This window comes from Sesamum indicum, linkage group LG2 (assembly GCF_000512975.1).
Source record: "Sesamum indicum cultivar Zhongzhi No. 13 linkage group LG2, S_indicum_v1.0, whole genome shotgun sequence".
Classification (NCBI taxonomy): Eukaryota; Viridiplantae; Streptophyta; class Magnoliopsida; order Lamiales; family Pedaliaceae; genus Sesamum; species Sesamum indicum.
This window is the reverse complement of record NC_026146.1, coordinates 2,753,659-2,768,596: the sequence shown is the minus strand read 5'-3', so window position 1 is coordinate 2,768,596 and position 14,938 is coordinate 2,753,659. Positions and strand designations below refer to the sequence as shown.

Genomic DNA, 14,938 nt, shown 5'->3' with positions numbered 1-14,938 from the left:
ACCCCCCCCCCCCATGTACCCCCCCCCCCCCCCCCCCGACACACACCTTGTACACCTTGTACACGCCCACACACACTCACACTCACACACACACACACAAAAAGACGCACAGACAAGAAAAAAAGCCAGAACAAGGCAGGGGCATCATTCAGCAAAACTTCTCAAGTTTGTGGTCGATAAAATTGAAAAAAAAATGCATTAGCTGATTAGAACATATAAAAATATATTCCTTGACATCATGATCTCAATAGAAACCTGCTACACCAGATCATGATATTCAGAGAGGTTGATCCAGAAGCTAGATAATATTAATCACAAAATCATTGCCCTAATACAATTACATATATAAAACACACTGGGAAATGCTGCAACCTTCTTTGCTCCAATAATAGCACTGGGTTCAAAAGAGCAGCAATAGTTAAGCTCTTCTTGATGCCCACATGCAGGCTTCCCCAGCGCTTCGAATAACAACCAACAAGTAAAACAACTTTAAACTCAATTACATTCCAAAGCATTACTGTATTATTTCAACTAACATGACCCATCACATGTCGGAATCACACATAGAATACTAAAAAAATATCAGAATTCTTACAACGAGAAAAACAAAGCAATTAAATTGATACATTACATCAAACTGAAAAACAGCAAATGTACCAAACTAATGCATTATCCACTAAGCTAGAGTGGTTTTCATCAAGAAGCTCATCAACCACTAGATTAAAGATTGAATAGGGCACACTTAGCAGCAGTTTAGAGGAACCTTAAAAGCACAAGACATATCACCCACTGTAGAAGCTAGTCCTCTTCATGGCGATGTTTCCTGCTCGTCTTCTCAGACCGCTTCTTGTCCCTACCACTCGCGAATCATCGAAAGTACTGACGTTGGAATCAAAGTCTGAATATGCCTTCCTGCTCCTCCCTTTATGCCGCAGATCAACAGTATCATCAGAAGAATCATCATCTGAATGATGGTGACTCCTCCTCTTTGTCTTCTCCTTCCTACTCTTCCTCTTTCTTTGTCTGCGCTTCAATTCCTGCAATTTATTCCTGCAATTTACCTAATTAAGAAAAGTGCCTTCAATTCCTTAAAAAGAAAAAACAAAAAAGAAATAGAAAAGGACCCTCAAGGTAATCCAACTACCCAGCACACACACACACCCCACACACACACACACACCCAGCACACACACACCCCGCACACGCACACGCACACGCACACGCACACACACACCCCTCCATACACACACACCCACCGCACACAAACACACACACACAGAAAGACGCACAGGCAAGGAAATGGAAAAGCCAGAACAAGGCGGGGGCACCATTCAGCAAAACTTCTCAAGTTTGTGGTCGATAAAATTGAAAAAGAAATGCAGTAGTTGATTAGAACATATATAACTATATTCCTTAACATCATGATCTCAATAGAAGCCTGCTACACAAGATCATGATTTTCAAAGAGGTTGATCCAAAAACTAGATAATATTAATCACAAAATTATTGCCCTAATACAATTACATATATAAAACACACTGGAAAATGTTGCAACCTTCTTTGCTCCAATAATAGCATTGGGTTTAAAAGAGCAGCAATAGTTAAGCTCTTCTTGATGCCCACAGGCAGGCTTCCCCAAAGTTTCGGATAACAACCAACAAGTAAAACAACTTTAAACTCAATAACATTCCAAAGCATTACTGCAGTATTTCAACTAATAGGACCGACCACATGTCAGAATCACACATAAAATACTCAGTAAATATCATAATTCTTATAACCAGAAGAACAAAGCAATTAAAATGATACATTACATCAAACTGAAAAACAGCGGAAAAATTGCATAAAACCCCCCTGTGTTTTAAAAATTTAGCTAAAAACCCCTTGTGTTAAAAGAATAGGCAAAAACCCCCTATGTTTTTCAAATTGTTGCATACTCTCCCATTCCATTAGATGAACCCTAACGGCGTTAAATTTTTACTAAATTGATCGTTATACCCTTCTTATAACAACCATTGATATTTGAATGTAAAAAATAAACGGTTCAGATCTAAAGTAATTTAGATATATTTTTATTTATATTATTTATATATACATTATACATATCGTATATATTATATAGACTATTTCTTTCCGAATCTTCTCTCTATGATTCCGTCGTCGTTGGAAAATAATTTTCGACCATAGATTATACCATTAGAATCCTCTTCTCAAGACGAACATATCCATACCAACAATTTTAACTTTCATTGACTGAAAAGATTGGGCTTCGAGCACGACGTCAAAGTTTCTTGGCCTAAATTTGTCGTCGTCCGGACGAATTCCGGCCTGGGATCACCACCGATAGACTCGCCTCAATGTGAAGATTCGAACGAGACCAACCTTGCTCATTTTCATCAAGTTTTTGTTGAGATCCAAAACATTTAAATTTATTTCTGCCGTGATGTTTGTTACATCCATTTGCCACCGGCCTGAGACTACCACCGTTAGACTCCTCTCGTCGAGACAATTCCAACGAGACCAAGATTGTTAATTTTAATCACCGCCGGCGACTCGTCGGCGTTGGAGAAGACAACGGGAAGAATTAATAAATAAAAATTAATTAATATTATTTAATTTAACAAAATTTAAAAATAATAAAAACATTAAATGTTTAATTTAAATATATAATAATAATTTAAATATAATATTTTATTTACGTTAAAAAAATTGATATAATGTTTAAGTATTTTTGTATTTATTTAGTATATTTTATAAACAAATATTAAAATATATTTAAATTAATAATAATATAGTAAAGTATTTAATTTAATAAAATTTTAAAATAATAAAAAAATAGTAAATGCTTAATTTAAATATATGTTAATAGTTTTAATATAATATTTTATATAAATTAAAAAAATTGATATAAATTTTAGGTATTTTTATATTTATTTAGTATATTTTATAAATAAATATTAAAATACATTTAAATTAAATAATAGTTTAATTTGATTAATAATATAACATTTTATAAAAGTTAAAAAATCTTATATAATTGTAGGATTGTTATATTGATTTAGTATATTTTATAAATAAATATGAAAAAATATTAAATTAAATAATAATTTAATTTAATTTATAATATATGATTTTTATTTATATTCAAACAAAAATTATAAATTAAAAATTTGCTCACTTAAAATCCTATTTTTGTAGTATGTTTGTGAGAGGATGTTAAGTTGTATATATAATGAAGGAGAAAGGTATTTTGGACAATTGCACTACTAAAAAAGCTGAAATAGGATAAAAAAAAACACTACTCTCATTTCCACCGCGTGTACAACACCTTCCGTCAGTTTTGGACGGAAGGGGTCTTTTTTGCAGGGTTTCAAAATTCACAAGGTCTTTTATGGCTATTTATTTAACACAGATAAGTTTTGTGCAATTTTAGCATAACACAGGGGGTATTATGCAATTTTTCCCTATAAAAAATATAATATTGAATAATAATTAATTTTTATAATTAAAAATAAATAATCCTAAAAAATAACTATTGATTATGATCATGCAACGTTTAGTTAATAATAGTTTAGAGTCATGACAAATATTTTAAAATTTTATTGTGCGTGCGGTTAGAGCCATGACAAATATTTTGCATCAATTTATTTAACTTTAGTTAATAATAATTATTTATCTTTGTTTTTAATTGATAGCCGTTAATAGTAAATTTTCTTTTAGTGTTGAACTATATTAATTACTTTAAGCTTTATCCCAAACTAATTCTTATTGACTTAGACGTTACAGAATTATAACTGAAGCCTATCCATTGTATTTCTAACGGGACCAAGGATTGAACTTGAACTAACGCATGACGGTTGAGACTCATTGGACCGAATGGGCTGGACCGACCCAATACCAAATTAGCCCAATAATACCATATACACTGCAGACGTCTAATCTGATTACAATATTCGTCTAGTCTATGATTGAGCCCATGGTTTTGAGGGAGTAGCCGTTGATTTAGTTTTATGTGGGGACATGAGATGCAGCAGGGCGGGCAGGGACTGAGGACTGATAGCTGTTAATTGGTACGTGACAAGTTGCCCAACCACAACCACCCAATGCTCCAAAATTGTTGATATAATTCAACACAATCATGCATCTGTGGTAATGATAGGGAAGAAATTTCGGCTTCATGCTAAGTTTGGAGCATCCAATAAAATTTTGTTATAATTACAAATATCTTTTTGACGTTTGAGATATTATTAATACCCATTAATTTTAATGGACGTCCAACATGTCCAATCTTAAGTTTTCATCCATTTTTTTATGATGAACGGTCCAAAATGCTCTTGTGGTTTATAAATTATAATTATATTTATTTTTTAAAAAAATATTATACTAAGAGAACAACTCTTTGTAATTTTTCTATTCAACTTGTTCAATTTTTTTTATAATTTTTAAAATTTTATTTAAAAAAATACAACACGGGCAAAATTGACAAAATTCAAACCTCCATTCAAAGATTATATAATTTTTATCTTCAAAACATAAAAATATGTTTGTAATTATATCAAATTTCAAGAAAATTTATTATATTTTACCCGAAATAAAATAAAAATCTAGACCATGGCCCACAGTGCAATCATGGTCAGGTTAATTAAGGGATGTGCATCATTTTTTCCTCTGCAATTGGCCACTTCTGATAATTTACTTCTTCATAGAAATAATAATTGTATTGTTATGTTACAAATTAATAAACTATAATAAAATTACACAAAATAAAATAAATACCCACACACATCGAAGAATCTAAATAATTAAATTGAAGTTGTAAATAGGAGTTTCTATATACTTAGAATATAATTGTTGAGAGGACATTTTAGGAACATCCTAATTTATAATGTCCGATTTGCTTGTTTTTATTACTTATAATAGATGCACTAACTACTCTTAATTTTTTTTGCTTCACTTGGTACTTTAATAGGTCCAAAAATAGTTTCTAATCCGTTGTGCGATCAATCAATTGTCTGATTATTAGGTCCACATTTGTGTTGTAGTCATAAAGTCGTGCCTACCATATTATAATAGTATAGCATCAAATTATCTTTCTAATAATTATTAATGTGGGATTCCATACTACTTTCTAGTAATTTATGAAAATACCTTTTAGTATAGTACTAAGTGATGGAGGAAAAAAATTAAAAAAGAAAAATAAAAAAAAGTTGACTTATTAAATCGACTCCGATGTAGCAAATTACTGAGGATTTTAGTCAATTAATCCTAATTGTGTAATAAGGGTAGGTGGGGGATAACGTAGTATTTTACCTCTATCGACCTTAACTAGTGTAATACTGTATTAGTATAAATATTCCATTCATTATTGAGAGAAGGGGGAAGAAGAAAAAGAGAAAAGAGGCTTATATTATATTCTAGTGTCATTGTGCTAAATTACAGCCCGACTAATAAAAGTCTATTTGGTCTCATTTTTGTACTATCACTAAGGCTGAAAAAATAACCAAATTACTTGATATTTGATTTGAAATCAATCGACATAAGCTTGGTTGAGCTCGATTCCTCAAATTAACAAACTAAATTCGACCTTATTTGCCATTTGATCAATTTGAGCTCAATTCGATTGCCAAAAATAATAACAAAATACACTTGAAAATTTTAAATTACTCGAGCTATCGGATCGCGTCTTATTTAACTAAAGCTCATTCAAGATCGATTTGACTATTTTTCAGGCCAAACTTAAACACAAATTCTCAAGCTCAATAGTAATTTAAATATACTTAAACAATGATATATTCGACTCGATTTAATTTGATAACATTCTTAGTGTATAGTACAAAGAGACCTCAAGTATTTTAAGGTTTAGAAAGTGAGGCTTGAGGTGACTGGATCAGATGGTGGCATCATTTAATTAAGGAAAACAGGGATGAAAAAAAATCCTCCAATTTTAGTGTAGATGAGGAGGCGACGGAGTTAAAGTGACAGCGGCAGCCTTTGTCATATATGAAATGACATCACTATCCCTGTCCATTTCCTGAGGCCCACCACACTCATCTCTAGATGGACCAACGACGTCGTGGCCCAATTCCCTGTGTAGTAGATACAAATTGGGGCCCACTATTGAAATTTCAATATTTGAAGTTACAAGCAAGCAATAACAAAGAGAGAATGATTGGGATTGGGGTCGGGGTCGGGGGGAATTGAAAGCCGAAAGGGAAATAGCGGAAAAGAGGGAAAAGGGAGTCATCACGCTTTCAATTCAAATACAATAATATGAAGATAAACTATGTTTACTATTTGCATTATTGACTTTTGCATGTTAGTATTATAATTTATCGCCAAATTACTGCAAAAATTGAATGAAAATTTAACGAAATGTGTCCGTTGTCATTCAGACATTTAAGGGGAATGTTTATAATTTTTCAAACGACAAAAATGTATTTATAATTATGCTAAATTTGACAAAAAATGTGTAGCTTGCCATTTTGAGGGAACTAGTAATGACCTTGTAATAATATTTGATCTTATAAAAAGTTAGGTTTAATTTGTAGAGTGTGGATCAAGTTGTGTATCAAAATTATTAAAAGTGATATGCAGGGATGTTGGAGTAAGAGCCAAAACAGTGGTTGGAGTTTGACCTGTCCGAGATTTGAAGCATGTTAGTAGGATGGTATAATGTGGATAATCCCCTTTTGAAGAGGCAAAAGATTTGAACAAATCTCAAACCACAAAAAGAATAAAACCCCTCAAAGTATTTATATACATGACCTACCTCATTTACTTGTGTATTACGATATTGTCCTAAGATCAATTATTCTTGAGACGGTGGTTATTTATTGATTAAGGGTAATTTCATAATTATATATCATTTAAAGTAGTTGGATCAAGCGATAAATGACTCCCAATTCAAAAAATGGACAAACGTTCAAAAGATATCATCTTGACGAGGGCAAAAATTAGATATTTTTATACCAAATAAAGATAATAAGATGATAGAAATTGCTGTTGAATGTGGGGTTGGGCATATTATCGATTGAGCATGGGGATAAGGTTAATGTCTCTGTCCAAGTGAGGGATGGAGGGAGGGGGAAAGGGGGCTTCTCCGTCGCCGTCGGTGACTATCGGATAATAATAATTAATATATATAATGAGTGATGCATTGAGTGGAGAGGTGGTTATTGCCTTTTGACGTCTTCAATAACCTCATTTCCTTTTTAAATACAAAAATCATATCTATACAAAGGATCTTAATGTTGTTGACATTTTATTTTTATTCAATGCATAAACAATGTAATTAAATTTCCTCTTTTCTGTCATCTTTTATATTATACTTCCTCCTCATACTACTTACTGTTTATCTATCAATTCAGACTACAATTTTTTTTTATCCAATCATCATTATATATTTTTACACGTCAATATTTAAAAAAATATATTTTTATACTTGTAAAAATAATGTAATAAAAAAAGATATATTGAACATGTAATCAATTAATTAATAAAATAATATATTTATTACATGAAAACAAACGTACAAGACACTTAAATTACAAAACAAGTATATATATATAATTACAGCAAACGATAATTATCCTTAAAACAAAGGTTATACAAAAAGCAAAGATAGGGGGTGGGGTGGAGGGAGAGATGAGTATGAGGGAATTAATTAAGATGTTAGTTTGGTTGTGCCAAGTAGGACCAAAAGGGCTTATCCCTGAGACGTGGCATTCACTGCCCCTACTCAACCGCTGCTCCTTCCTTCACTTTGTTTCTTTCTCCAATTAAAAACAGAGGAGATTCCCAGAATATACTCTCGCGCCCCAACCAACATATACATATAATAATACTATATATACATACGTATTAGGAAACAAAGGAGAAATTGCACTTTTAGTACGAGGATGTTGCATCTTTAATTTTATAATTTGTTTTTATAAATTAAAAATTATAATAATTAGGATATTATTTTACGAGATTAAATGAATCTTTTAACTCTATCAAATAAAAAGTTCTACATTTTTTTCTACAGAATCAAAATTGTCATACTTAAATAAATTATAGGACTAAAATTGAAATATTTTATATTATATAGGACTGAAAACAAAATTTTCCCATGAAACAAACAACCCCATTAATTTTAATTCTAATGTCATTAACTTTTACTTGTCAAGAACCGTATCTCCCTCACTCCTCACTCTTTTTATTTATTTATTTTTAACATTATCCGCTCACCCTTTCCTTTATAAACACTCCACCATCCCCTGCGGATTCAATCCACATCCACATTCAAACTTTCTCCACCATGGCTTCTAATCTACTCTCTCAGTCCGAACAAGAAAGGCTCATCAAGAAGCTCGAGATCTGCAAGATTCAAGGCAGGGACAAGCGTGGCCGTCCTCTTCTCCGCATCATCGGGAAACTCTTCCCTGGTAATTTAATTTAATTTAATTATTATTCATGTTTCGTTTCATTCTACTGTTGGACGAGTAGGGGTTTGTGATTTTCTTCTTATGATGTGTTGCTGTTGATACGTATAGCGAGGCTTGTGAGTGTTGATACACTGAAAAAGTACTTGGAGGATGAGATTTTCCCCGGTTTGGAAGGCCGGCCGTTTTCGGTGGTGTACGTGCACACAGGGGTGAACAGAGGTGAAAACTTCCCTGGAATCTCCGGTTTGAAATCTATCTACGACGCCATTCCGGTTGAGGTTAGAGACAATTTGGAGACATTCTATTTCCTGCACCCGGGCCTCCAGTCCCGCCTCTTCCTCGCCACCTTTGGCCGTCTCCTCTTCGCCGGCGGCGGGTAAGTAAAAAATTCCACCGGCGCTGCAGATTCTGTTTCAATTATTGATGGAAAGAGTATTAATTTTGGATTGGGAAACAGGTTGTATGGGAAGGTGAAATACGTAAACAGATTGGAGTTCTTGTGGGATAACGTGAGGAGGAAAGGAATAGAGATGCCGGAGTTTGTGTACGAGTTTGAGGAAGAGATGGAGTGCCGTCCGACCATGGATTATGGGCTGGAGAGCGACCATCCAAGGATAATATACGGAGCCCCGACTGTCGAGTCCACTGTTTCTACCTACTCCATGAGATGTATTGCCTAATGCCTAGAATATGAGTTGGGCTTCCGAGGCCTCTTAGGCCCGCTTCTGTCATGTTCTTTTTTATGTAGTGTGAAAAATATGTAGAATGGTAGCAGTTGTAAATTTGAAAAAACAACAAGGAAAAATAGATAGATAGATAAATGAGTTTTGGTGCTTGTGATGATTTCCTAATTCTGTCACTTTCAATATCAAGCGAATTTTGAAATAGGAATTCAAACAATTCTGAGTCTATCTTCTTTTTTAACAAATCATTAGGGTACTTTGTTTCTAAATTGGTCCCCAGCAGGTGCTGATACTCAACTGTGCATGCCATCATCTAAATCCACCAATAATTTTAACCTATAAAACTGGGCCACATGGGGGATGAGTATATACATATTTCTATGAGATTGTCAGCATATTGGTGCCGGGTGTCGGCATTCTTGACATAATGTTCTAACAGGTTCATAAACGCTCCATGCTTTCTGTAAGGAGAAAGATGGGGCAGTGATTTCTAAGGTGAACAACAATAGATATCCACATGCTCGCATTCTGGTGTGTGATTGTTCCCGGACCAGAGTGTGCCCACCTCTTCAGAATCCAGTGTTTACTGACTGCCAATCTGAAACTTGAGTACCTATCGGCTATCTGGTTGATATAGCAGTCGAGTTGAATTTGCAAGGAAAATATAAACCACAATCGAGATCAATAAAGAGTAACAGCTCCAAGAAATGCGAGAGCAGAATAAGAGTTCCATTCATAGAATATTGTAATGACTGTTTGGTTCAAGCTAGAGAAGTTCAAATTCCAGATTTGCCAAGGATTTCTAACATCTTCGGATGCTCTGAGATTTGCATAAATTTTATTCCAGTATCTAGGTTCGAGTAGTTATTTTAAGATTACATTGTTTCAATATTCACACACATTCCATTCCGGGGCTTTAAGTTGACAGTCTCTGTACCACTCCAAGGACGAAGGAATCACTCAAAACATCATCTGTTTTCCTGAGCAACAGATGCAAAAACATATGGTTCAGAAAATATTTAAGAATGCAACAAAATACTATAGCATTTGCACATAGTGAACTTAGCAACAGATTTTGTAGCATGGTAAAATTTGCAGGGCATATTTCTGATTAAAAGAATTCCTAACCGAATCATCACATGTAAATAAAATTCACAATGTAGCAGACATCTCTCTTCATCTTATTCAATTTCATTTCAATAGCCAAACATGATGACATCAAATACAAATTGTACCAAAAGAATTTCTTCCATAAGAAAGAAACGCATGGCGGGTTATATGATCCTTCAAAACATATGACGTCTATAAAACAGGAATGTAAACAGATAGGAAGCTTAGTAGCACAAAGTTTTGTTGAGCTTTTGACATATTATGCCACATGAGGGTTAACTCTGAGTTTTTCCTTGCCCCAAACATTTGTTACGAACTGATCATATTAATAGTCAATCATTTAATCCTAACCATGTAAGAAGTTTTAACCTCAGTGTAGGGATTTCTACACAAGAGAAAACGAGACTTCTTTGGAGAATAGCGGGCTTAGGATGAATGTAACAATTTTCAATTTTCAAAGCCACAACTAACGAGTACAAGTTGGAGAACACTGCTAAGAAATAGAATAGCCAAAGCCATCCAAAGAATAATGAAATTAACAATCTTGTTCTGCACTTTACAGGTTCAGAGTGAATTAATAAGTGTTGCCTGCAATTGGAGCGTAGCAGAGCAGTGAATCGGTAACAGATAAGCAACCATATTACCCTATTTTGCAACATAAAACCGATCAATTAAACTGTTTCTCACTTGATCCTGGAGCGGCCCTGCTATTCCTTATTTACATGCTGGAAAAAGCATATATAGTTTTGCATTCAAGCTCTAAACACAAGGACTTGATTTTCCATGTTTATTCAATCGCCTCTCAGAAATCACAGTTTTCTACATAAAAGTGCATGATGAAATGAATTCAAAAAATATAGTTCACATATAATGTCAGCACATATTTATCACAACAGCTAATTTCGCTGGGAAACAAAAATTCAATTAATTACACATCAATGAATTGAGAACTCATAAGAGCAAGGAACAAATTAAACTTACATGTTTAACATAAACTTGGAGTGATCCAAATTGGCCAATGCAAGTTTCGAGGATAACAGGGAAGTGATTCAATACTCCCATCCTCCAAATTATAAACACCAACGTCATGATCCCCAGCAATACTATCATAATTTGTCCCGGAATAGTCATCTGTAAAATAAATCCTATTCCCTTCACACCCTGGATAATCACTTGCCAGCAGAGCCAACGACGAATTCTCCCCCAAAAACAACACTTTATCACCCAAACTTGCCATGCTCTCCCATTTCTGGGTATTCCAATCAAACCTATACACACGAAACTTCACCGTCTTGCACACTTCTAAATAATGCTCAATATCAATCTCAAAATCCAGATACCTTGATACCAACAACAAATCACCCATTGCATCCACCAAATACTGCATATCTCCATCAATTTGCTGCCCCACGTTGATATACTTCACCATCGGCATGTCTCCATAGTTGACATCACAAATTGCAATCGACCCAAATTTATCAACAGCATAAAATGCATCACCAAAATAAATAGCATCCTCACCATATGACCGTGCTTCGTCTATAATTTTCCACGAGTCGTGGCCATTTTTACAGTAAGCGAGATTTTCATGTCGATTAAGAATTGAGAAAGCGAAAAAGTTGGATTCATCGTAAGGACTATGAGACAGAATCACCTTCTTAATAAAGGAATCGCGCATTTCCTTCAAATTGCAATAATAGTAATCATTTTCTGGAGATCTGATAGTATATTCCCTTCCTATACTGTAAAAATCGAATTTCGTCACATTTGGGAACGCCGACAGGGGGGGAAGTGTAATTTTGTCACGGGTGAGGGGATTGATGAGGAAAATGGAAGGGGACTCGTCGATTAGAATCAGCCAACCGTGGGACGACCCGGCGCGCCGGCGGCTGTGAGAGGCTTCGGGAAGGGTGAGGCGATGGAGATTGCCGGTCAGGGGATTGAAGAAGCCGCGTCTGTTAGACGAGCGGCTTAAGGGGAGCATGAGCCATGGAAATTCGAGGGGGAGTTGGCGCGGGGTTATGGGGGCGGCGAGACGCCAGTTCTGGCAGACGGCACGGAAGCGGATGTAATCGGCGAGGGTTTGGAGGTTAGTAGCGATGGTCTGGAGGAGCTCCGGCGGAAGGTCGGCCCAGTCAATGGAGTTGGACATTAGCTGTGAGCTGTGCGATTGGTGGTGGGAAGCGTTCGGGGCGGGGCCCATTGCCGACGGTATGCGTAAACGAAATAAGGGCGTTCAGCGATTCGGATATATATAATATGTACTATAGTTTTCATAAACCACAAAACTCGACCGACTTTAATTAAAATCATTTGAGATTTAGACTGTTTTGCCCAACCACCTTTTCAAACTTGCCCCTACTTCTTAATTTCTCACCAAATATTATTCAATTAAATCATTGGAAATTTGAATACTAATAAATATAATTTAACCATACTTCACAAATTAAATTTCCAGAATAAGGCAACAAGATTGTTGTATCTTAGATTTCGACATAACAACATAATTCGTCCGATTGGCGAAGATTCTTAAGATAGAGGACATTGGTACCTAGAGAGTTAATCCAATGGTTCCGACACAACACCTTTTTATAGAAAGTATAGTGTTAAAATTTTAGATGTGCGCATATGTTTGATGCATGTGTAGAAAAAAAGAAAAAGGGGAAATAGGTTTGAAATATAAATGCCATGCGTCTCTAAAGTCATTGCAGATACAGAGATCTAACATAAAACAGTAAATATCCTAAATTATCGCAAAAGGGTAAATGGGACGCAACACGTCTGCAAGTTAACTCACTCATCCATGTTCACGATTTCATTCCGTTTGTCGGAGCTTGGACAATTGTCCACGACCTCATTTTCGTGCACATTGGATGTCGGAGCACTATCGGCTGCACGTAAATCGGGATAGTTGCGGTAGTTGAGAGAATGCAACCAGAGCGCCACAACTCCATCCTTGTGCTCTGTTGATGCAATGTGAGTGTAAATGTACTTCATTTTGAACTCCTCAGCTTCATCTGCATAAGCTTTCATCGAAAGCTCTTCATGGCTGTCTTTCCATTTCTGATTATACGATGAGAAGAAGCACTCGTCTAGATATAGTCCAACCTCAGGGGCCATTGGAACGTTAATGTTTACCGTCCTGAAATCAAGCACAAATGTCAGTAATGGGAATATCTCAGTAGAATTCAACACTTGTACAATCAAATACTTACTGCCGAAAAGCTGTTTCGATCAACGACTCAGGAGCGCAGTTCCTCATGATTGCCACAGCAAGACCAATCATTTTACGGATTTGATGGAGCATGAAGCTCTGACCTACGACCTCACACTTGACAAAGTCAATCCCATCAACACTAACAATGGTATTTGCATTAAACGACAGGATGTAACGCTTAGCAGCAGGGTCCTCAGCTTTCGTTCTCGTAGTGAAATTATGAAAATTATGAGTTCCTTCATAATACTTGAGTATTCTGTTGAATCTTTCCTTCTCCTCCTCTCCATAACAGAACTCACTCTTCTTTTCTGATGTTTCATGACCATTAGCATTTTTTTCAAATTCCATCATTTTCTCAATATCCTCAGGTCCAGTTTCCCGTGTGTTGCCAGTTTCACTACTTGCATTTTTGACACCATCAGCACCATCATTCCTGTTTTCTGAGGAAGTTACCACAATCCTCTTTTCTACCAAACCAGTTTCATTGTTAGACAGAATGGCTGGATCCACTGAAACAGCACTATCCTCTGTTTTATCATTTTTGGCAGCTCCAGTTTTCCCGGCGTCAATCTTTAAATTATTTTCAGAATCATTATTCCCGGTTTCATTGTTCTGGGAAGAATTCGCTGCGATCTTCTCTTCGCCCAAAGCACTGTTGGAAGAAATGCCTGAACCAACCTCAACAGCTTCAGCTACAGTTTTCCACTCAGCACTACGCTTCCCCATCACACCAAAAACCTTCCTTCCTCTTTCTGAACATTCCAAACACTTAACAAGCTCATTCCCAGACCCCAAGCTAGCCAAAACACTTTCCCTATCACGATGACATGATGGATCAAGCGCGAAAACTGGGATCAAGTAAACATACCTCCGCCGATCGCAGAACTTCTTCGCATTGAACGACGGCGTCACCCGCTTGAATCCAAATATCCGAATTTGGGGCGACAAGTAAGAGTTCAATCGCTCAACAAAACCTGGCGGATCGACATAAAACCGGCCCGACACCACTTGGCCAACGGCACTGACACCCTTATCCGTCCGAGCGGATCGGGCCCAGTCGAACCGCTTGGGTAGTCCCCTGTCCGCCTCGGGAACCGCTCCGGAGAAGTAAAGGGCTTCCTCAAGGTCGCCTTCGATGGTTTTGGCCCCCGGGTTTTTCTGCATTCCCTGGTAACCGACGCCGCAGTAAGCGAAGAATATCGCGATTTTGCGGCGCTTGTATCTGGGCTTTTTTGGAAGTGAGGTAGCATTTTCAGGGTTTTCTTCGTCGTCGGAGGTGGTGGTGGTGGACATCTTTTGCCTTTTGGGGTTTGGTTCTTCTCCTTGTGGTAGGGACGACGAATTTTCTTCAGCCATGTTTATGACTGTCGCGGAAATGATAAAGTTGTGCGCTTATTATTCTATCCCCTCGTAAAACCCTAGAACCAGATTGCTTATGGGTAGTGCTTTACTTGATTGTACGCTGTGCAATGCTGATTTCCCTTTTGTTTTCCTATCTCATT

The 14,938-nt window shown here is 36.1% G+C and overlaps 3 protein-coding genes across 3 annotated transcripts; 1 reads left to right on the top strand and 2 right to left on the bottom strand.

Moving 5' to 3' along the window:
* Window positions 8,259-9,261, top strand: LOC105178148 (protein GDAP2 homolog). The gene is made up of 3 exons (XM_011101533.2): window positions 8,259-8,426; window positions 8,535-8,802; window positions 8,884-9,261. The coding sequence occupies exons 1-3, from the start codon at window positions 8,300-8,302 to the stop codon at window positions 9,104-9,106; spliced, it is 618 nt and encodes a 205-aa protein (XP_011099835.1). The 5' UTR covers window positions 8,259-8,299; the 3' UTR covers window positions 9,107-9,261.
* On the bottom strand, window positions 9,177-12,514 carry LOC105178141 (F-box protein SKIP23-like). The gene is made up of 2 exons (XM_011101522.2): window positions 11,201-12,514; window positions 9,177-10,089 (listed from the first exon to the last, which is right to left on the bottom strand). The coding sequence occupies exon 1, from the start codon at window positions 12,420-12,422 to the stop codon at window positions 11,205-11,207; it is 1,218 nt and encodes a 405-aa protein (XP_011099824.1). The 5' UTR covers window positions 12,423-12,514; the 3' UTR covers window positions 9,177-10,089; window positions 11,201-11,204.
* On the bottom strand, window positions 12,878-14,938 carry LOC105178133 (tRNA pseudouridine synthase A, mitochondrial-like). Its single transcript, XM_011101511.2, has 2 exons — window positions 13,435-14,938; window positions 12,878-13,361 (listed from the first exon to the last, which is right to left on the bottom strand). Exons 1-2 carry the CDS (start codon window positions 14,790-14,792, stop codon window positions 13,013-13,015), a joined length of 1,707 nt encoding a protein of 568 aa, XP_011099813.1. The 5' UTR covers window positions 14,793-14,938; the 3' UTR covers window positions 12,878-13,012.